Below are 19,561 nucleotides of genomic sequence, written 5' to 3'. Positions count from 1 at the left end.
TTAACGCCGTTAGACGGTTGACTTCGGGTGTCATATAAGTAACTATCGGTTGTTCGGATTTAAAAACGATAGAACCTTCTTGATCGTATACTATTTCACCATCATAATGAATTGATAACAATGGATTCCTTGATATTTTTGAGGAAAAAATGTAACTACTAGAAAAAAGGTGAAGAAGGAACTTGTGGTACTTAGCTCCGTTATCCAACAGCCTCGCATTTATTTTTGAAATCCCATATAGAGTTCGTTGGAGTGCGACGAATTTGTCCTTAATGCAAAAAAAAAATTGTATTTTCAAAAATAAATTTCAAATCTCTTCTTATGGGAATTAATTAATTTTTTATTTTATATTAAAAAAAATCCTACCAATAGACATTTATTTAAAAAATAAATTTTGCTTAATAAACATCAAAGTGAAATTCTAACGTATCTTATCTTGATATCAACATTATATTTTAATTTATCACTTAAATATTTAACATGACGTTTTAAACATTTATCATAAACAAAACTTTGCTTCCAAGTTCCTTGGTTCTCAAATTCCAACAGTCACAGTCACACCCACTTCACTACACAGAAGCTAAGCTACCTTGATCTGAATGAAGACAATCATCTCAATTCACAATGTGATCTATTCATGCTGCTTACTAAATAGGGTGGGGTCCCTCTTCCTCACATCAAACCAAAAAGACAACAATATACCATGTTATTACTACTATTTTCTTGGCCATGATTCAATTTCATGAATACTATTCCCTACACCACCAACATCACTACCATAATCTCACTCAAATTTTTATTTTTTATCTTTTCAAAGCTTTATACTTGTTTAAGAATATTCTCTACTTTTTTTTTTTTCTATTCTTTCTTCCCCCCATAGTGCCTAGGTTCTCCAAAGTCCTTGTGGTCTTCCCCTGCTTCTTTTCTGGGTTCCCATATTCCTCTGCAATTCATGGCCACTGTTTAAAGGTTGTTTTTTTATGCCTTTAGTTGCCCCTAACCTCACGTTTTCTGCACCATATTTCTACCTATATATCCATGTCACTTCATTTCTACTGAATCTACAAGGCATGTGCTTCTTTAATTTTCCCAGTTGTAGTAGTTACAATTCTGACCTTTTTTCAATAAAGTTATCTTCTTCACATGTTCTATAAGCTGTTGCTATCTTGCACCTTTTTTGCTTTAGTAACAATCACTTTTAGGTGTATATTTTCTTTATCTATCTTGCTCCTTTTGTTGTTGTTGATTTGATTATTGTTTTTTGGGGATATGTTGTTTACTGTTTTCTCTTTGGTCTTTTATTTCCCCCTAGAAATTTGTATGAAATTTTCAGGTTTCAAAGTTCATGATTTCTATATTATAATCTTTTTTTTTTATTTGTACAAATGTCACCTGTTATCTGGATATTAGTGTATGATGGCACTTTGACTTCATATTTTACATTAAAAAATGGTTGGGGGTTTGTTTATTCACTTGTTTGTTGACAAGGGTGATAATTGGTGGCTATGGCTTTTCAGGCAACTGGTCCAAACATGGTTAAAGTTTGGTTCTTGGTGTTGATTGTTCTCTCCAATGGATTCTATTCAAATGGGGCAGACATGCAAAATTCCACAGTACCTGAGGTTGTAAATATTGGGGCTCTCTTCTCTTTCAATGGCTCTTTTGGTAGAAGTGTAAAATTTGCTCTAAAGGCTGCAGTTGATGATGTAAATTCTGATCCATCAATTCTTGGTAAAACAAAGCTGAATCTCATACTGCAAGAGGATACAAAATACAGAGGTTTTCTTAGCATTTCTGAGGGTATGCCTTTCATGGATATCATCATATCACCCTTTTCTTTTGTGTTCATGGCTTATAGATGATGTTGCTTTAACTTTGTTAGATCACAATTCTATGCCATTACAGTTTTGCAGGTTGCAACGAGACATACTGTGGCTATAATTGGTCCCCAGTCATCTGTAACAGCTCATGTCATAGCTCATATTGCAAATGAGCTCCAAGTTCCTCTGCTATCGTTTTCGGCTTTAGACCCTACCCTTCATTCACTTCAGTTTCCATTCTTTATTAGAACAGGTCATAGTGATCTTTATGTGATGACTGCAATAGCAGACTTTGTTGATCACTTTGGGTGGAAAGATGTTATTGCTTTCTATGTGGATGATGATAATGGGAGGAATGGAATTGGAGCTCTAGGCGACAAGCTCGCCGATAGGCGTTGCAGGATCTCGTTTAAGGCAGCTGTGAGTCCTGATGCAACTGATGAGGAGATTACTGATGTGCTTGTTCAGGTGGCTTTGGCAGAGTCAAGAGTTATAGTTCTTCACCTCAACACTGTTTGGAAACTCAAGGTTTTCAATCTTGCAAAGAATCTTGGGATGATGGAAACTGGTTATGTCTGGATAGGTACTACTTTTCTTTCTGCTGTGCTTGATATGGAAAGTCCCTTGTCCTCGGATAAAATGGATGATATTCAAGGAGTTATTACATTTCGTGTTTACACACCGGATTCTGAACTCAAAAGAAGGTTTGTTTCTAAGTGGAAGAATTTGACTCAAGCTGATAGTGCTAATGGAGGCCCTCTTGGTTTTACTCCTCTAATTCTATATGCTTATGATACTGTTTATGCTCTTGCACATGCACTTGATTCGTTTTTCAAACAAGGGAACAGAATCACTTTCTCAAATGATTCAAAGTTATCAGTGTTACAAGGTGACAACTTGCATCTTGATGCCTTGAACATCTTCAATGAAGGACCTTCCTTGCGTCGAAGCATTTATGAGGTTAACATGACCGGTGTGACAGGTCCATTCAGCTATACATCTGATGAAAATCTTGCCAATCCTGCATTTGAGATCATCAATGTAATTGGAACAGGCTCTAGGAAGATTGGTTATTGGTCTAACTACTCTGGACTATCAGTTCTTCCTCCAGATACTCTTTATTCCAAGCCTGTTAATAATTCCAGGGAAAGTAAAACTTTACTTCCGGTGATTTGGCCTGGAGACACTGATCAAAAGCCCCGTGGTTGGGTTTTTCCCAACAGTGGAAGGCTACTAAAGATTGGAGTACCAAGAAGGGTTAATTACCATGAATTTGTCTCACCGGTAAAAGGCACTGATATGTTTCAGGGATTCTGCATTGATGTGTTTCTTGCTGCAGTGGATTTGTTGCCTTATGCTGTCCCCTATAAGTTTGTCCCCTTTGGCGATGGTCGCATCAATCCTAGCGCCACAGACCTTGTCCGTCGGATCACAACCGGTGTGAGTATCATTCCAATAGTTTCTCTATGCAATTGGGATATATTATGACAATGTTCTGAGATTAACTTGTTTGTTTCAAAACTAGGAATTTGATGGTGCTGTTGGTGACATTGCCATTACTACAGAGAGAACAAGGATGGTGGATTTTACACAGCCTTATATTGAGTCTGGTCTAGTTGTAGTTGCACCAGTTAGGAAGGCAGAATCCAATGCTTGGGCGTTTTTGTCGCCGTTTACACCGATGATGTGGGCTGTCACAGCTATGTTTTTCTTGTTTGTGGGAGCTGTTGTTTGGATATTGGAGCATAGAGTTAATGATGACTTTAGGGGACCTCCCAAGAAACAAGTAGTTACTATCTTATGGTAAGAACATAGCAAAGTTTATATTGAAGTTGCAAAATTCCACACTTATTTAGATATGGATATGTTGTAATCCTTACCTGTTATTGTATCTTGCAGGTTCAGTTTTTCAACTATGTTCTACTCACACAGTTAGTACTATTTCTTCTCTCTAATGAAATTTATGCATAAATGGTAGCTTGAATAGCTTCCCTTTCTAATCAAGTTGCTTTTTTTGTATGATTTGTAGGGGAAAATACAGTTAGCACTCTCGGTCGCTTGGTGCTGATTATATGGTTATTTGTAGTTCTTATAGTTAACTCGAGTTACACAGCGAGTCTAACCTCAATCCTCACAGTGCAACAACTTTATTCACCCATCAAAGGCATTGAAAGTTTGGTAAATAGCAAGGATCCTATTGGTTACACTCAAGGTTCTTTCGCGAAAAATTATTTGATTCAGGAAATTGGCATTGCTGAATCAAGGCTGGTTCCTTTGAACACGCCGGAGGAAGCTGCTAATGCTCTTAAAAAGGGTCCCCATGGTGGTGGTGTCTCTGCATACATTGATGAACGTTCCTACATAGAGCTCTTCCTTTCAAGCCGGTGTGATTTCACTGTTATTGGTCAAGAGTTCACTAGAGATGGTTGGGGATTTGTAAGTATTCTCCTACTTTGATCTTAAAAGATTGAAAGCAGCTTAAGAATCTTGTACTAAGTACTAACTAATACTCTTGTCCCATCAATTTTCTTTAGGCCTTTCCGCGAGACTCGCCTTTAGCAGTAGACCTGTCAACAGCAATTCTGGAAATGGCAGAGAATGGAGACCTACAAAGGATCCATGACAAGTGGCTTCTGCGCAGCGCTTGCTTGTCGCAAGGCACGAAGCTGGAAGTGGAAAGACTAAACCTTCAAAGCTTCTGGGGCCTCTATCTGCTATGTGGCTTTGCTTGCTTCATTGCTCTCTTGATATATCTCATACAAGTGACTAGGCAGTACTTCAAGCATGGCTCTGATGAACTTGACCCTTCAGAGCAGGGCTCATCTTCAGGATCTGCGCGCCTTCGGAGCTTCCTTTCATTTGTGGATGAAAAGGAGGAGACAGTTAAGAGCCGCTCCAAGAGAAGGCAAATGGAGAAGATCTCATACAGAAGCAGTATTGGATCATCTATGAGCTCAAACAAAGACTATGCTCAATCTTCTCCATACAAAAATTTTTGTGCTAATGATGCTCAATCTTCTCCACACACAACTGATTGTGCTAATGAAGCATGATCCAACCACATGATTTTATAGCCTCTGATCTCAACTTCCTCTGCACCACCACCATCATTATCACTTTTGCTTTGAAATAGTGGCATATATTTTCTCTTATTCATTACACATGATATCAAAGTTGAGAAAACCAAACCGGATAAGAACCGGTTAAATTGATAGGAAATATGTATTTGTAGCTTAAGTACAATACATAGGTTTATGTATAATGTATCTTCTTTGAAAATTGATTGTAATATGTAAGTATTATTCTGGTATCTTTTGAAAGTTAGAACATAAATTATTTACTTTTATGATATATTTTTGTATAATAAATTTAATTATATACGTAATAAATTTCTCTGTATATTTCATTTGAATATGGAGTATTATATTTGAATCAAATTCTAGATAATTAATTAATTTATTGCATCATTTTCATCTTCATGAGATTATAAAATTTGAAAAATACGTGAGTAATTTTAAAATAGGGCAATTTACGTAAATAAATAAAGTGGGAGAGTTATTTACGTAAATGTGCAAATCTGTATGTTGTTACGATTTTGTGCAAAATGGATTTATATGTAAACCGTGGCAACCCACCACGGTTTCTAAACATGCATAAACCGTGGGAGGTCACCACGGATTAGGAGCAAATTTTTGTAAGAGGAAACCGTGGTAACCTACCACGGTTTATGAAGGAAATTTGGCAAGCATAAACTGTGGGGAGTCACCACGGTTTATGAAGAAACTTGTTTGCACATAAAACCTTGTGGGTCACCACGGTTTATGTGTGGTAAATAATGGCCAGAAAACCTTGTTAATTTTATGTCCAAGAGACACAACTTATTTTTTATTTTTTTATTATTCTTGTTAAATTTTTTATAATTATATTTTTTATTATTATATTTTTCATCTCAAATTTTTTTAATGAAAAAAATGAGAATAAATTAGATTTTCATAATTTGTTCTAGTTTATCACCAAGCAGAATTACAAGAACACAAAATTTTGTGTCTCTATCCATCAGTGTCTTGTCCTGTCCTATTTTCAGTGTCTTATCATATTTTGTTGTTGAAAACAAAGGCAGCCTAATAAATACACACTATATAGTACATTTTATAAAGAAAAAAATCATCTATTTCTATTGAATATTTATAATAAAATTTTTTCGTTCTCTTTATGTATTATTGACTAATATATACTATAAAATTTTTACATGTATTATCAATTAGTTTTTCATTATGTTTATCCCTATTTTTCATTTTACACTATATTTAAATATTTATTATACTATAAAAATATTAATGAACATAATAAAATAATTACTTATTAATATTTTTTAGAGTACTCATTAATATTCTTAAAATATAATAAATATTTTTTATTTTAAATTTAACAAATACTAATGTATCAATATACACTTATATGTGAATTTATTAAATCTATATAAAAGATTTAATCAATAAGCATGTTAATGAATATTAATATACCAATATTAACAAGTAATTATTTTATTGTACTCATTAATATGTTATAGTGTAATAAATCTTTATTTTATAAATGAAAAAATAAAGATGTATATAATGAGAGAGGTCAACTTAAGCTTAAACGAACTTTTGAGTAGTTTTTATAAGTTCGCCTAAGATTTTGAAAACTTCATAAAAACTCAAAATAAAAAATAAAAACACAGATTCCAAACATTAATGTTAATGGTGTTTATTATTAGAGTCTAATTTTTTTCTAATTTATTTTACATCACAAATTTTAAATATTTTAAATTTATTAAATTTCATCATCTTAAATTAAATATTAATTTTTTATTTTTTAGTAAATAGACATCAATTTTTTAAGCACTATAAAAATCATTTTCTTAGTATTATCTGATTTTTTTTATTGTACTCTTTCTATTATAAAAATAATAATTTTTATAATAAACAGCTTTGTGTCTCTTGGACATAAAATTAACAAGATTTTCTGGCCATTATTTACCACATATAAACCGTGGTGACCCACAAGGTTTTATGTGCAAACAAGTTTCTTTATAAACCGTGGTGACTCCCCACGGTTTATGCTTGCCAAATTTCCTTCATAAACCGTGGTGACCTACCACGGTTTCCTCCTACAAAAATTTGCTCCTAATCCGTGGTGACCTCCCACGGTTTATGCATGTTTAGAAACCGTGGTGAGTTGCCACGGTTTACATATAAATCCATTTTGCACAAAATTGTAACAACAAACAGATTTGCACATTTACGTAAATAACTCTCCCACTTTATTTATTTACGTAAATTGCCCTTTAAAATATATTTAATGTATGTTTCAAGAATTTATTTTTATTAAAACTTTAACTATATATTGAATTGATTAAATATATGATTATTTCTCTAGTTTTTAAAGAGTACTAGAACAATTGCCATAATTAATATGCTTTTAGCTTTTATATAGACATTTTTTTTTAAATACAAATAAGTTTTTGGTTTTATTGGTTAAAGTTTAATTTAGTTAGTTCAGATGATAATTCTCCAAAAAGTAATAAACTAAAACTAAGCATTATAATTGGTTCTTTAAAATAAGTTTTTGGTTTTATTTAGTTAGAAATCAACAAAGCATGATAATTGGCTCTTTAAAAGTGTTTCTTTTTTTAGTAATAAAATTTTGAAGGGAGAATAGAAAAGAAAAAACTTGAAGAGTCAAATAAAGTAAAATAAATTCTACAACTTTACCACTTCACAAGCACAATGGTATAAGGGTTTTCAATTTCTGGTACTGTGAATGGGAAAGGAATTATTGGGAAGAGTAAAAAATGTCAATTTATGTGTTTACAATGATTCCTGAACCATCAGTTTCCAAATTCCAAACGAAACTTGCAAGAACAACATCAGTCACATTTTTCACACCACAGATCAAAACAAAAAAGCCTAGAATGGTGGATGACGTTTCTGTTCCACACTTTTCATTACACATTTTGGAATCACAATAATGCTGATGGAATCAATTGAATGCAGCCACAAAAACCCATTGCTTTCACCTTCTTATTGAGCTCATTCTTCTCAATTCTTCTTCATTTCAAAGCACTAAAATTGTGATTTTTGAGTGCTAAAAGGGTCCCCTTTTTTATGACATTTAATAATCATAGGACAAGTGGGAAAAGCATATGTTCCATTATTAGATTTAGGAACATTATTTTCAGCACCAGCAACAGCAACATCAACCATCGCCATCATCATCAATATTCTCCACTTTGTGTTCCTTTTTCCACAGTGCTCTTAGGTTCTTCAAAATGCTTATGGTCTTGCCCTACTGCTTCTGCTTTTGCTGCCATATTCCTGTGCAATTCATTGCCCACTGGTTAAAGTTTGTATTTTTGTTCTTCAATTGACCCAAGCTTCACTCTTTTCTGCACCATTTTGTGGGTAATATATCCATTATCACTTTCTTGTCTGCTGAATCTACCAAGTACAAGGTATGTCCTTTAAATTTCTAGTAAAGTTATGTTCTTGACATGACGCTATTTTCTGTTGCTATCTCACACTTTTTGTTTGTTTTTTTGCTTTATTAGCACTTTAGGGCTATATTCTTTTTCCTTCTTGGTTATGTTTTTGTTATTTATTTCCTCTCCGAATATTATTTTCCCTGGAAATTGATAATGACACATTCAATTGCCTGAAGACTGGGGAGAAAGAGGAATATCAAGTTCCTAGGTATGGTCTTAATTACTAACAAAGTCCATAATTGAGAGTTGCATGTTATGTTTAATAATATTCTAAGTTACAAACGTCACATGTTTATTTAGTGTTTGACTAAATAATTTTTATGAATTTTTTAAGAATAAGGTTGTGGGGTTTGTCACTCCACATGTTTATTGAGAAGGCTAAGAATTAGTAGTGCCTGCTGTTCTCCAGGAAGCTTCTTCAAACATGCTTAAAGTTTGGTTCTTGGTGTTCATTGTTCTCTCCCATGGGTTCTCATCAACTGGGCAAGACATGCACAATTCCACAGTACCTGATGTTGTAAATATTGGGGCTCTCTTCAATTACAATACCACTTTTGGTAGAACTGTAAAAATTGCGATAAGAGCAGCACTCGAAGAACTGAATGCTAATCCATCTATTCTTGGTAAAACACACTTGAATGTCATACTACAAGAAGATTCTAAATACAGAGGTTTTCTGAGCATTTCTGAGGGTACGCCTTTCATGAATATCACCCTTTTTGTGTGCTTAAAGCTTAAAATAGTCTTCTTTTAGGTATTGATGAATTTACTTTTACTTGGTTATGTAACAATTTTATGTCATTACAGTTTTGCAGGTTGCAACAAAGCATACTGTGGCAATAATTGGTCCCCAGTCTGCTGTAACAGCTCATGTCATATCTCATATTGCTAATGAGCTCCAAGTTCCGCTGCTATCATTTTCGGCTCTAGATCCCACCCTTTCTTCACTTCAGTTCCCATTCTTTATTAGAACTAGTCATAGTGACCTTTATGTGATGACTGCAATAGCAGACTTTGTTGACTACTATGGGTGGAAAGACGTTATTGCTTTCTACGTCGATGATGATAGTGGGAGGAATGGTATTGAAGCTTTAGGTGATAAGCTTGCGGAGAAACGTTGCAGGATCTCATATAAGGCACCTATGAGCCCTGAACCGACCGATGAAGAGATTACAAACGTGCTTGTTCAGGTGGCTTTGGCAGAATCACGGGTTATAGTTGTTCACGTCAACATTTTCTTGGGCCGCAAGGTTTTCGATATTGCAAAGAGTCTTGGGATGATGGGAAGTGGGTATGTCTGGCTAGCCACTACTTTCCTTTCTGGTATACTTGAAATGAATACTCCCTTCCCTGCAGGATTTACAAATAATATTCAAGGTGTTATTACATTTCGTGTATATACACCAGATTCTGAACTCAAAAGAAGGTTTGCTTCTAAATGGAAAAATTTGACTCAAGGGGAGACTGCTAATGACCCCCTTGGATTAAGTGCTTTAGGTCTCTATGCATATGATACTGTTTATGCACTTGCACATGCACTAGATGCATTTTTCAAACAAGGGAACCGAATTACTTTCTCAAAGGATCCAAAATTATCATTACTTCATGGAGACAACTTGGGTCTTGATACATTGAACATCTTCAATGAAGGAAATCTTTTGCGCAGAAGCATATATGAAGTTAACATGACCGGTGTGACTGGTACATTCAGGTATACATCTGACAGAGACCTTGTAAATCCTTCATATGAAATCATGAATGTGGTTGGAACAGGGTTTAGGAGTATTGGTTATTGGTCCAATTACTCTGGATTATCAGTTGATCCTCCAGAAGCTCTTTCTTCCAAACCAGCCAATAATTCCAGGGCTGGTAAAATGTTACGTCCGGTGATTTGGCCTGGAGATACTACCAAAAAACCTCGTGGTTGGGTTTTTCCAAACAATGGAAGGTTATTGAAAATTGGAGTTCCAAAAAGCATTAGTTACCATGAATTTGTCTCACAAGTACCAGGCACCGATACATTTGAGGGATTCTGCATTGAGGTATTTCTTGCTGCAGTGAATTTGTTACCTTATGCTGTCCCCTATAAGTTTATCCCGTTTGGCGATGACCACAGCAATCCTAGCGCCACTGAACTTGTTCGTCTAATCACAACGGGTGTGAGTATCATGCAAATAATTTTTTTGCACAATTGAGATATTTTATATCAATATTTCTGATACCATTGTTCTTCTTCCGAAACAGGAATTTGATGGTGCTGTTGGTGATATTACAATTACCACAGAAAGAACAAAGATGGTGGATTTTACACAACCTTATATTGAGTCTGGTCTAGTGGTGGTAGCACCAGTTAAGAAGACAGATTCGAATGCTTGGGCATTTTTGGCCCCATTTACGCCAATGATGTGGGCAGTCACAGCAATCTTTTTTCTATTTGTGGGAGCTGTTGTTTGGATATTGGAGCATAGAGTGAATGATGATTTTAGGGGCCCTCCCAAGCAACAAATAGTAACTACTTTATGGTAAGGCCACGGTTCACCATCTTTTGCCTTTTGAGAACACAACCTATGCTAATGTTGCATGCAGTAATTATACTGATGCAAAAATCAGTCTCTGCTTACTTATACTTAGATCTTAATGTGTTGTTATTTTCATTTGTTGTTTCTGGCAGGTTTAGTTTTTCAACCATGTTCTTTTCACAAAGTAAGTGCTCTTTCTACTTCTTTGTCTTTTAACATCTCTTGCTTAGTCGAGCTATCTTTATTTATTTATTTAACCTTTTTTTGTTGATAATTTTATGCTTTGTAGAGGAAAATACAGTGAGCACGCTTGGTCGCTTTGTGCTGATTATATGGCTATTTGTAGTTCTTATAGTTAACTCGAGTTACACAGCAAGTCTGACCTCAATCCTCACTGTGCAACAACTTTCTTCACCAATCAAAGGAATTGAAAGTTTAGTGAATGGAAAGGATCCTATTGGCTACACACAAGGTTCTTTTGCGAAAAATTATTTAATCGAGGAAATTGGCATTAATGAATCCAGGCTTGTTGCTCTGAACACACCGGAGGAAGCTGCGAATGCACTAAAAAAGGGTCCCCATGATGGGGGTATCTGTGCATATATTGATGAGCGTGCCTATATGGAGCTCTTCCTTTCAACCCGGTGCGATTTCACTGTTATAGGTCAAGAGTTCACCAGAGATGGTTGGGGATTTGTCAGTATTATACTGAACCTAGTTTTCTTTCTCTTTTACTTGAACTTTGCAATTTACTTGAACATTGCATAGGCATGAATTTCTATCAACAATCCTTAATTAAAGAATAGATAGGTTTAAGAATATAAGAAATGATAGTTAAAGAGGTTCACCCCATTATAGAGTAGTATTGATCTTTCTGTTGCTTTCATATCATTCCTAGATTTAACCTTTCTGAATTCTTGAATTTTTCCTGCACTGCATGATCATAATTGCAACATGTTTAATGTTTTATACCAGCCATTCAGAATCTAGTTTAAGATTAGTTCACCTTGCTGAATTCTTGGTTGCTTTATTTCAACTTTTCTTGTTGCCTCAATCAGGCCTTTCCACGAGACTCTCCGTTAGCAATAGACCTGTCAACAGCAATTCTTGAAATGGCAGAGAGTGGAGACCTACAAAGGATCCACGACAAATGGCTTCTGCGCAGCGCTTGCTTATCACAAGGCACAAAGCTCGAAGTGGAAAGACTAAACCTTAAAAGCTTCTGGGGCCTCTATCTGATCTGTGGCTTTGCCTGCTTCCTTGCACTCTTCATATATCTCATTCAGATAGTTAGGCAGTACATCAAGCACTCCTCAGAGGAAGTTCACCCTGCTGATCAGAGCACGTCATCATCAGGGTCCTCGCGCCTTCGAAGTTTCCTTTCATTTGTAGACGAAAAGGAAGAGAAGGTTAAACACCGTTCCAAGAGAAGGCAAACAGAGATGATCTCATGCCGAAGCAGCATAGTTGGATCATCCATTAGCTTTAGCTCCAACAAAGACTATGCTCATTCATCTCCACACAAAAGTGATGGTGGTAGTGAAGCATAAGCCAACTTTTGTCTATTGTCTATACATGATTTTGTGGCCTCTCTTGCCAGCTGCAAAAGCACCAACACCGCTCCTTGTATCTTTTGGAATCATTATTATGCTGTTAGAACTTAGGATATAGTTTTGGTTAATCATCACAATTTCACTTATATAGATAGCTCTAGGAAACATCTAAAACAAGTTGACCTTTCAATTTAAGTGCAATACTTAGGTTATAATCTATCTATCTATCTATCTGTGAAAGGATTGATTGTAATTTGTAATTATTATATAGTTATATTAACAAAAAGTTTCAATAGTAGAAGATATGATTTATTTAGCAGAAGTATTTTGAGTATATCATGGTAAAACTAAGAGGATATCTCTCAACAGTAAGGTTTAATAATTGGACTTGCTTAGCGTGTTTGATAACATAATCACTAATAGTATAAGGTTAAATAGAATAACTTTTTTTAAAAAAAATTATATTGTAGTGCTTGATGAAGTTTCGCATAAAATATTAAATTTTATATTATATAATATTATCTTTATTTACTTGTACGTTTAAATGAATAAGCACTAAATAAAAATAATAGTAAAATAAGAAATTTGTTAATTATTTAAGTAAAATTTTAAAATATATTATAATTAAAAAATTTATTGAATTTTAATTGATATTAAATTTTATTACTTTTAGTCATTTATTATATCATTAATTAGCTTTTTTTCGTTATTAACAATAAAATTTGATCTCAAGACATCACACATGTTTTAAAGTATTAAAACATTTTCTTTGATATATTTATTACTTTACTAATCTTTTTTTTTTTATAAAATTCAATTTTTATTTATTTAAGATGCTACATAACTTTAATTAATGTGTATAAGTATGTCTGTATGCGAGGTTTGAACATGGAGGGTTGGTTTGGTCTTTGGTGTGTATGGCATGAGAAGATGGTGGAGAAATATTAGAGGATCTATTATTGAAGATTTAAAGAGAGCCTATTTATATTACAAAAATTGTCCATTTAACTTTTTTTTGTCGAAATAAAACAACAGAAAAATTCAGACTGTCAAAGGGTCCCAGTGTCGTCTAAAACCTAAGATCATAGATTATACATTATATACATTAAATCATAACTTTCCTGTATTACTAATTGGCGAATACATATATACATCGTATTACAGTAATATATTACACTGTTAGACTAGTGCTAGTTAACCATGTCGTTGTGATTGTTCCATGGCCTCTCTGAACCTGTTCATTCACTTTGTATATAATTTATGGTCATTAAAACAAAGCTAACGCACTAATTGTCTCTAAAATACCTTTGAAAACATTCATCTTCCTTGCAATATTTGTATATAACTCTGTATACTTCAATCAAGAGCCTTGGGAACCGACTTGCAAAATAGTCATTGAATCCTTCTGGAACAGATCCTACAAGTTCCTGATCAGCCAAAATCGTAGAAAATAAGACTCATCCTCAAATCTTTTAAAAAAAAAAATTTAAGTAAAAAGTTCTAGCTCAAGACAAAACCTGAATTTCTTGAGGTAATTCTCTATAATGATTTAGCTTGTTTCTCATGACCCTTAACAAGTCTCGAACACTGTCATATTTATATCTTCTGTAACGACCAATATTAGTAATGAAAGCTGGTTCCATCTTTTCGTCCCATTTTGCACCTAAAGCCATTGGAGCAATGCTTTCTAATGTCCTAAGAAGATCAGAATCAGTCTCTCTGTCCTCAAGTTCCACCCTATCACTGGCGTCTCGAAGAAATGAAAGTCTCATCTCAGAACTCCAGAAAAGAGGATGGTGCAACACTTCAATCGCCTTTGGCCTGTTAATAAATGAAATCAACTTTAGTGGAGTTATAAATTCATCAAAGCAGGATAATTTTTAAATAAAATTGACTCTTGAAAAATACACATGGTTTTGAGATAGATAAATAACACATTTAATCTACATAATGTACTTTAATATAGGTATTCATGCTCTTTAAATAACAATGAATGGGTAACAATATACCTTAAATTCGGATCAGGGTTTAATAAACGAGAGATAAGGTCCTCTGCCTCTGGAATGGACTCTATTAAAAAGAGATCCTTTCGATTTTTTAGAATATTAACATCACGCTCAAGGCGCTCTCCAAATGGATGTCTTCCCCCAGTCATACAGAAAAATAGGACACATCCCAAACTAAACAAATCTAAAGCTCGTGATTGGCGTCCTTGAACAAGCTGCTCTGGTGCCTGCCACCCAGAACTCCCACATCCTACAATATGCCATTACACTATTAAACTAAATGCAGGTTTCAGATTAACTTCCTTTGTTTCAGAAAGGTTAATAATTAAAAAACAGAAAACTTTTGGTATAAAAGCTTTTCTTGTAGAACTTAGCAAAACCAAAACAAGAAAAATAAGAGGAAAATTCCAACAACCATGATTTATCAATCACCAAACTGATATAGGATAGATTCATCTAATGCTAGAAACCACTGACAATTTACATAACCAATGCTTAGAAGCAGAAATAAAATCTTATAAGAGATACAGGGTGCTGACCAGTAACACTATGACCCAACGTAGACATATCTTCAAGAAGGCGTTTGCTAATTCCCATATCAGAAAGCTTTGCACATAGTGATCTTTCTGTGGTTATCAAAACATTTTGGGGTTTCAAATCCCGGTGTATTATTCCTAGCTCATGCAAATGAGCAAGCCCAGAAACTACATCCCTGTGTTGCAATAAAAAAGTGAAATTGTAGATGTAATTAAAACAAAGAGGGAAAAAAAAAGCCACCCACATGTGCAGGCACACAAAACCGCATAACAGATGGGTGCAAAATAAAAACTTGAGATTAACATCCATATTTGAACTGTGACTATCAAAAATGTAAACAAATCAAGTCTTTTGTGTGCATTCTTAGTAGTTTAGGTTTGGTAGTCTTTTTCTTGCTTTATTATGCCATGCTTGTATTCTTTCCATCCTCTTTAAGATTCAAACTTTCCTCCAAATTATTCTAGTCAATTTTGTCATCTTCTCTTTATGAAAATCCTACCTTAAACTGGCATCCACATTCATGGCCATCTCTTTTGATTGAGGCAACACTCTTCGACACAACATTAATTGGATAAATTTTCTTATCCTTAAAACTAAACTACCCCATAAAACCTTGCTTCTTCAGGCGTTAGTCATTAATATCAGAAATTGTTGTACTAGTTTTTATTGATAAGCAATTCAAAACCCCATGCACGAGACATGTTGCTTGTTTCAAAAAATAGCTCAGGTATTATATCTAGTCCAATAACTTTGGCAGAGAAAGAGTTGTTACTACTCTTATCACATTTGTCACATCTATGCATTTTGCATCAAATAAGTTGTTTTACTAACCTCATTAGCTTAAGTAATAGCGATGATGGATGGCCATTTGCTTTCCAAAGATATTGCACGTCATCCTTCCCTGTCTCCACCTGAGCCTTTATAACAATCTTAGAACCTTGATCCTTGCTATGCACTGGGTTTTCTGATATATCAGAGTAATTTTGAATCAAATCATCCAAGTTGCATATACAACGCTCCAAAGCAAGATAAACAAAATCATTATCATATTCGACCCCATACCATCGAACAATGTTTGGATGGCAATCAGATGCAATAAGGTTTTGGATTTCTTTGCTGGCTACATCATGATGAGCTTGAACAAGACGTTTGACAGCAACTTCCCGACCTTCATATATCCCCTCCAGAACAATGGTACCATTACTACCCTTAGCAATTTCTTTGTTTAGTACAATTAGTTTACCAATCTTCCGTCCATCAACATTATTTGTCAGTATATCCTCCTCAGCTGGCAATGAATTCCTATCCTGTTTGTCAACAACGATGGCATTCCTTCCAGACTTACGTGCTCTCTTTTTCTTAGAAGAAGGACTTTTTAAAATTGCCTCAATGTTTTGGTCCTTCTGCACTCTCTTTTTCTTAAGGCAGAAGCCAAAGATCAAAACGCAGAGAATAAATCCTATAAACAATATAAGAGCTGATGTTGTTGACCATTCAATCCCCTTGCTCACATCAATTTTACCAGGCGCAGCCATATCCATAGGAAACCGGTGGAGCATTACTGCATGATCATTATTATCATAGTTGATTTTCGGTGGCAGAGCAAGCAAATGATTTAGCACGTCCCCAGGAAGAATCATTTTACTATTAGGACCATGGGGAACCCTATTTTTATTAGGTTGCAATGGAAGCATCAGTTCTGAAGAAGGGGTTGGGAGCATATCACACTCTTGATAACCCTCGGATAATCTTTCAGGGTTGCCATGTTCTAGCAGAAAATTCTTCCTTTGGCGATAGACATCTTTTAGTTTTCTGTCATGACATGCATACGGCATAGCAAAACGTAAGCCACTGTCGAAAGCATATTGACCTCCTGCCTTGAATGACACCCGGTCAGAAGGATACTCATCATGTTGGCAATGTAATACAGCCTTAAATTCAGCTACTTTCATGGTCCACAAAACCATTCCAGATCCAGGACCAACAGATTGCAAAAGATAATCAGTCCTAAATATCTTGAGTAAAAACTCCGGCGGATTAAGCTGTGCAGGATCAGCAAGCTCACTACTGCTTGTACCAATGTCAGTAGCCACATTCTTCCTGTCATCACTCCAGCCGGCGGCGGACGAATCATCAAAGGCTGCAGTGGTATAACTTCTTACAAGCCTTCCGGTTTTAGCATCAACTTCAAAGACAGTTGTTCTTTTGGATCCAAGAACAACTGCCCCATCTTCTGACATAACAGGCGTATCCGCAACATAATCAGCAATAGATTCAGAGAGCCTCTGCAGGCACAAGAAAGCAACAGGGACTGTCACAAGAAACAGTTTCAACACAGAAATTGCATTGAATTCACAAGAAAGAGTTTCAACACAGAAATTGCATTGATTACGAAGCTTAAAAGCATGAGAATAAACCCTAACAAGGATTAAATTGAATAGTAATTGAAGCGATAGGGTTAAAAAGATACCGTTTTACCAAAGTGGTTGTGATGAAGGATGAGTTCCCAATCATCACCGCATTCGATGAGTCCAGATTCATTGGCGGAACTGAGAGGTGCCTGGTAGGAATGGTAGATGGGGGAACCAGTGGAGAATGACCAAATTACCCTGCCGGAATCAGTGTCGAGCAGATAGAGAGTGCCATCTAGGGCTGCAATGAGGCCCGTAGCAGGTTGACGGTTGGTATGGTGGTGGAGAAGATAGAGCTCAGAGGCGCGTGAATCTGAGAAGGATATTTGAGCTGCGAGAATCGACAACACGAAGAAATGGAAGATGAAGAGACAAATTTTCATGTGTGCGTGGCGCAACAACCGGGAATCAAGCACGGAGATCCAAGCTGTTCAGATTTCTGAGCTTTTCTGTTTACCAAATGCTCTTCACAGTATTGTTTAATATTATTCACTTCTTTTACTATTTTAATTTTTTTAATTTAAATTTATGAGTCCTACTAGGAGCTTTATACAATATATATAATAGGCTATTTATTTGGCTCGATATGAGTTAAAAATAAAAATTATTCACAAAAAATAAATTTAAAAACTCTTGTTCAATTATTTCACATCAAATTTTAAATTCTCCAATTTCAAATTTTAAATTTTTAAAAAATTCAGTTAGTTATTTCAAAAAAATAACTATTTGAAATCTTTCAATACTCTCTTCTTTTTTAATCATCAATAATCATCACATTTCACCGTCGCTACTTGACTTGCCACATGCCACTCACCCTTAATAAAAATAACCATCCACTTAACGATAAAAATAATCATCCGCATACCTAATGAAGTGAACATCTAACATATTTTAATTATATATAACTAAACTCAATCCAATCAAAATAATCATCTACATAAAAATAAAATAATCATCCGCTTACCTACTAAAATAACCATCCTAAATTGACCATTAAAATAAAAGAAGAAGATGAATAAACAGAAGAAACTATTATTGTGGTGAAATATAATTTTGAAGGACTAGTCATGACAAAAGCGGCACTGTTGTGAAGCATGCGGCTCAAATCATAAAAGAAGCTAACCATGCTTGGATTCAAAGAAGAAGAGCATGGTGGTATCATCGGTGAGAAGAGGTTTGAAGAAATGGGAGAAAGCAAAGCCGGTTCGAAAGAGAGGCACGAAAACAGCGACAGCAATGTTAGGCTGAGCGTTTGAGGGCGAGGCGCATCGGGCTGACCGGTGGAGGTGAGGACGGTGTCAGTGGAAAGATGCGGTGGCCTCGATATGACTGGCGAGAAATTCAGTGACGCGAAGTAAGAACCGGAGAAGATGACGGTGAGTTTTGGACATGTATTGGATGTTACGGTAAGATTAAAAATAAGCGTAAATAGGGTGAATGGATTTAAATACTAATCTTAATTTTCAAATTTTAAAATTTAAAATTAAATAATTAATATAATGATCTAATTTTTAATTTTAATTTTACCTTTTTTTTTAGTTCATTGTTCACATTGTACACAATTAAAATTGATTCCCAATACTTTCTCTAAATTTATTTATACTAATTTTTTTATATTTAATTTTTGACATTATATTAATTTTTAGAAATTTTCTAGTAATAAATCAACAAATTAAATATTGACTTGATTGACTTCTTATGCTGAATACAAGACTGAGTAACATCATTTTGTTTTGCTAATTAAATAAAATAAAAAAATTTATATAATATACAAATTATTATATTTTTTATCTTTTAAAATGATATCGTTTTTGCCTTATTTAAGAATTAAAACGAAAAGATATCATTTAGTCATATGTTTTAATATGACAATTCAGAATTAACTCAACATTTCGTTAATTAAATCAATATTAAAAAGATCTGAGACCGTAAATATGATATTTCGGAGGCTAATATAATAAATTCTAAATCTAAAAGACTAAAATAATATAAATTATGAATTTTAGAAAACATTATAAAAATTTGATTTAACCTTTTAGACCATCTCCAGTAGGGAACTCGTTCCAGTTCCTGTTTATGGCTCACCTGTCATAAAAAGTTACTCCACATCAGCTTTTGCGTCATAAACAGTAAATAGGAACTCAAAGCATTTCTCTCTTCTCCATTAGGATGAACTAACTTTAGTCCCT

General features: G+C 34.6%; 3 protein-coding genes across 9 annotated transcripts; 2 read left to right on the top strand and 1 right to left on the bottom strand.

The window, feature by feature from the left end:
• Positions 1-584: 584 nt before the first annotated feature.
• Positions 585-5,165, top strand: LOC130981669 (glutamate receptor 3.6-like). 3 transcript variants are annotated; one of them, XM_057905301.1, is made up of 7 exons: positions 585-656; positions 1,518-1,800; positions 1,906-3,260; positions 3,346-3,623; positions 3,720-3,751; positions 3,850-4,256; positions 4,355-5,165. In XM_057905301.1, exons 1-7 carry the CDS (start codon positions 600-602, stop codon positions 4,871-4,873), a joined length of 2,931 nt encoding a protein of 976 aa, XP_057761284.1. In that variant the 5' UTR covers positions 585-599; the 3' UTR covers positions 4,874-5,165. The 3 variants fall into 3 exon arrangements, with proteins under 3 accessions (XP_057761284.1, XP_057761285.1, XP_057761283.1); XM_057905302.1 differs by lacking the exon at positions 585-656 and adding an exon at positions 831-1,068; XM_057905300.1 differs by lacking the exon at positions 585-656 and adding an exon at positions 843-969.
• Positions 5,166-7,675: 2,510 nt separating this feature from the next.
• On the top strand, positions 7,676-12,706 carry LOC130983309 (glutamate receptor 3.6-like). Of its 5 annotated transcripts, XM_057907535.1 has the most exons (8): positions 7,682-8,316; positions 8,523-8,554; positions 8,756-9,038; positions 9,154-10,505; positions 10,591-10,868; positions 11,018-11,049; positions 11,155-11,561; positions 11,924-12,706. In XM_057907535.1, exons 3-8 carry the CDS (start codon positions 8,771-8,773, stop codon positions 12,413-12,415), a joined length of 2,829 nt encoding a protein of 942 aa, XP_057763518.1. In that variant the 5' UTR covers positions 7,682-8,316; positions 8,523-8,554; positions 8,756-8,770; the 3' UTR covers positions 12,416-12,706. The 5 variants fall into 5 exon arrangements, with proteins under 5 accessions (XP_057763520.1, XP_057763521.1, XP_057763518.1 ...); XM_057907537.1 differs by lacking the exon at positions 8,523-8,554 and having other exon boundaries at positions 7,676-8,316; positions 11,155-11,565; positions 11,924-12,207; XM_057907538.1 differs by lacking the exon at positions 8,523-8,554 and having other exon boundaries at positions 7,676-8,316; positions 11,155-11,509; positions 11,924-12,183.
• Positions 12,707-13,282: 576 nt separating this feature from the next.
• Positions 13,283-17,817, bottom strand: LOC130983311 (serine/threonine-protein kinase/endoribonuclease IRE1a-like). Its single transcript, XM_057907539.1, has 6 exons — positions 17,432-17,817; positions 15,793-17,246; positions 14,964-15,136; positions 14,428-14,674; positions 13,936-14,239; positions 13,283-13,845 (listed from the first exon to the last, which is right to left on the bottom strand). Exons 1-6 carry the CDS (start codon positions 17,753-17,755, stop codon positions 13,705-13,707), a joined length of 2,643 nt encoding a protein of 880 aa, XP_057763522.1. The 5' UTR covers positions 17,756-17,817; the 3' UTR covers positions 13,283-13,704.
• Positions 17,818-19,561: the final 1,744 nt, after the last annotated feature.

This window comes from Arachis stenosperma, chromosome 5 (genome assembly GCF_014773155.1).
Source record: "Arachis stenosperma cultivar V10309 chromosome 5, arast.V10309.gnm1.PFL2, whole genome shotgun sequence".
Classification (NCBI taxonomy): domain Eukaryota; kingdom Viridiplantae; phylum Streptophyta; class Magnoliopsida; order Fabales; family Fabaceae; genus Arachis; species Arachis stenosperma.
This window is presented reverse-complemented; position numbering and strand designations above follow the sequence as displayed.

Bases quoted from the DNA above. Each gene is read 5' to 3' on its own strand.
- LOC130981669 (XM_057905301.1), top strand. From the start codon at position 600: ATGAAGACAATCATCTCAATTCACAATGTGATCTATTCATGCTGCTTA. The intron at 3,261-3,345 runs GTGAGTATCATT...TTTCAAAACTAG, and splicing joins TCCGTCGGATCACAACCGGT to GAATTTGATGGTGCTGTTGG. The intron at 3,624-3,719 runs GTAAGAACATAG...TGTATCTTGCAG, and splicing joins CAAGTAGTTACTATCTTATG to GTTCAGTTTTTCAACTATGT.
- LOC130983309 (XM_057907534.1), top strand. From the start codon at position 8,771: ATGCTTAAAGTTTGGTTCTTGGTGTTCATTGTTCTCTCCCATGGGTTC. The intron at 10,869-11,017 runs GTAAGGCCACGG...TGTTTCTGGCAG, and splicing joins CAAATAGTAACTACTTTATG to GTTTAGTTTTTCAACCATGT. The intron at 11,562-11,923 runs GTCAGTATTATA...TGCCTCAATCAG, and splicing joins CCAGAGATGGTTGGGGATTT to GCCTTTCCACGAGACTCTCC.
- LOC130983311 (XM_057907539.1), bottom strand. From the start codon at position 17,755: ATGAAAATTTGTCTCTTCATCTTCCATTTCTTCGTGTTGTCGATTCTC. The intron at 15,137-15,792 runs GTTAGTAAAACA...ATTGCAACACAG, and splicing joins CTATTACTTAAGCTAATGAG to GGATGTAGTTTCTGGGCTTG. The intron at 14,240-14,427 runs GTATATTGTTAC...ATTTATTAACAG, and splicing joins AACCCTGATCCGAATTTAAG to GCCAAAGGCGATTGAAGTGT.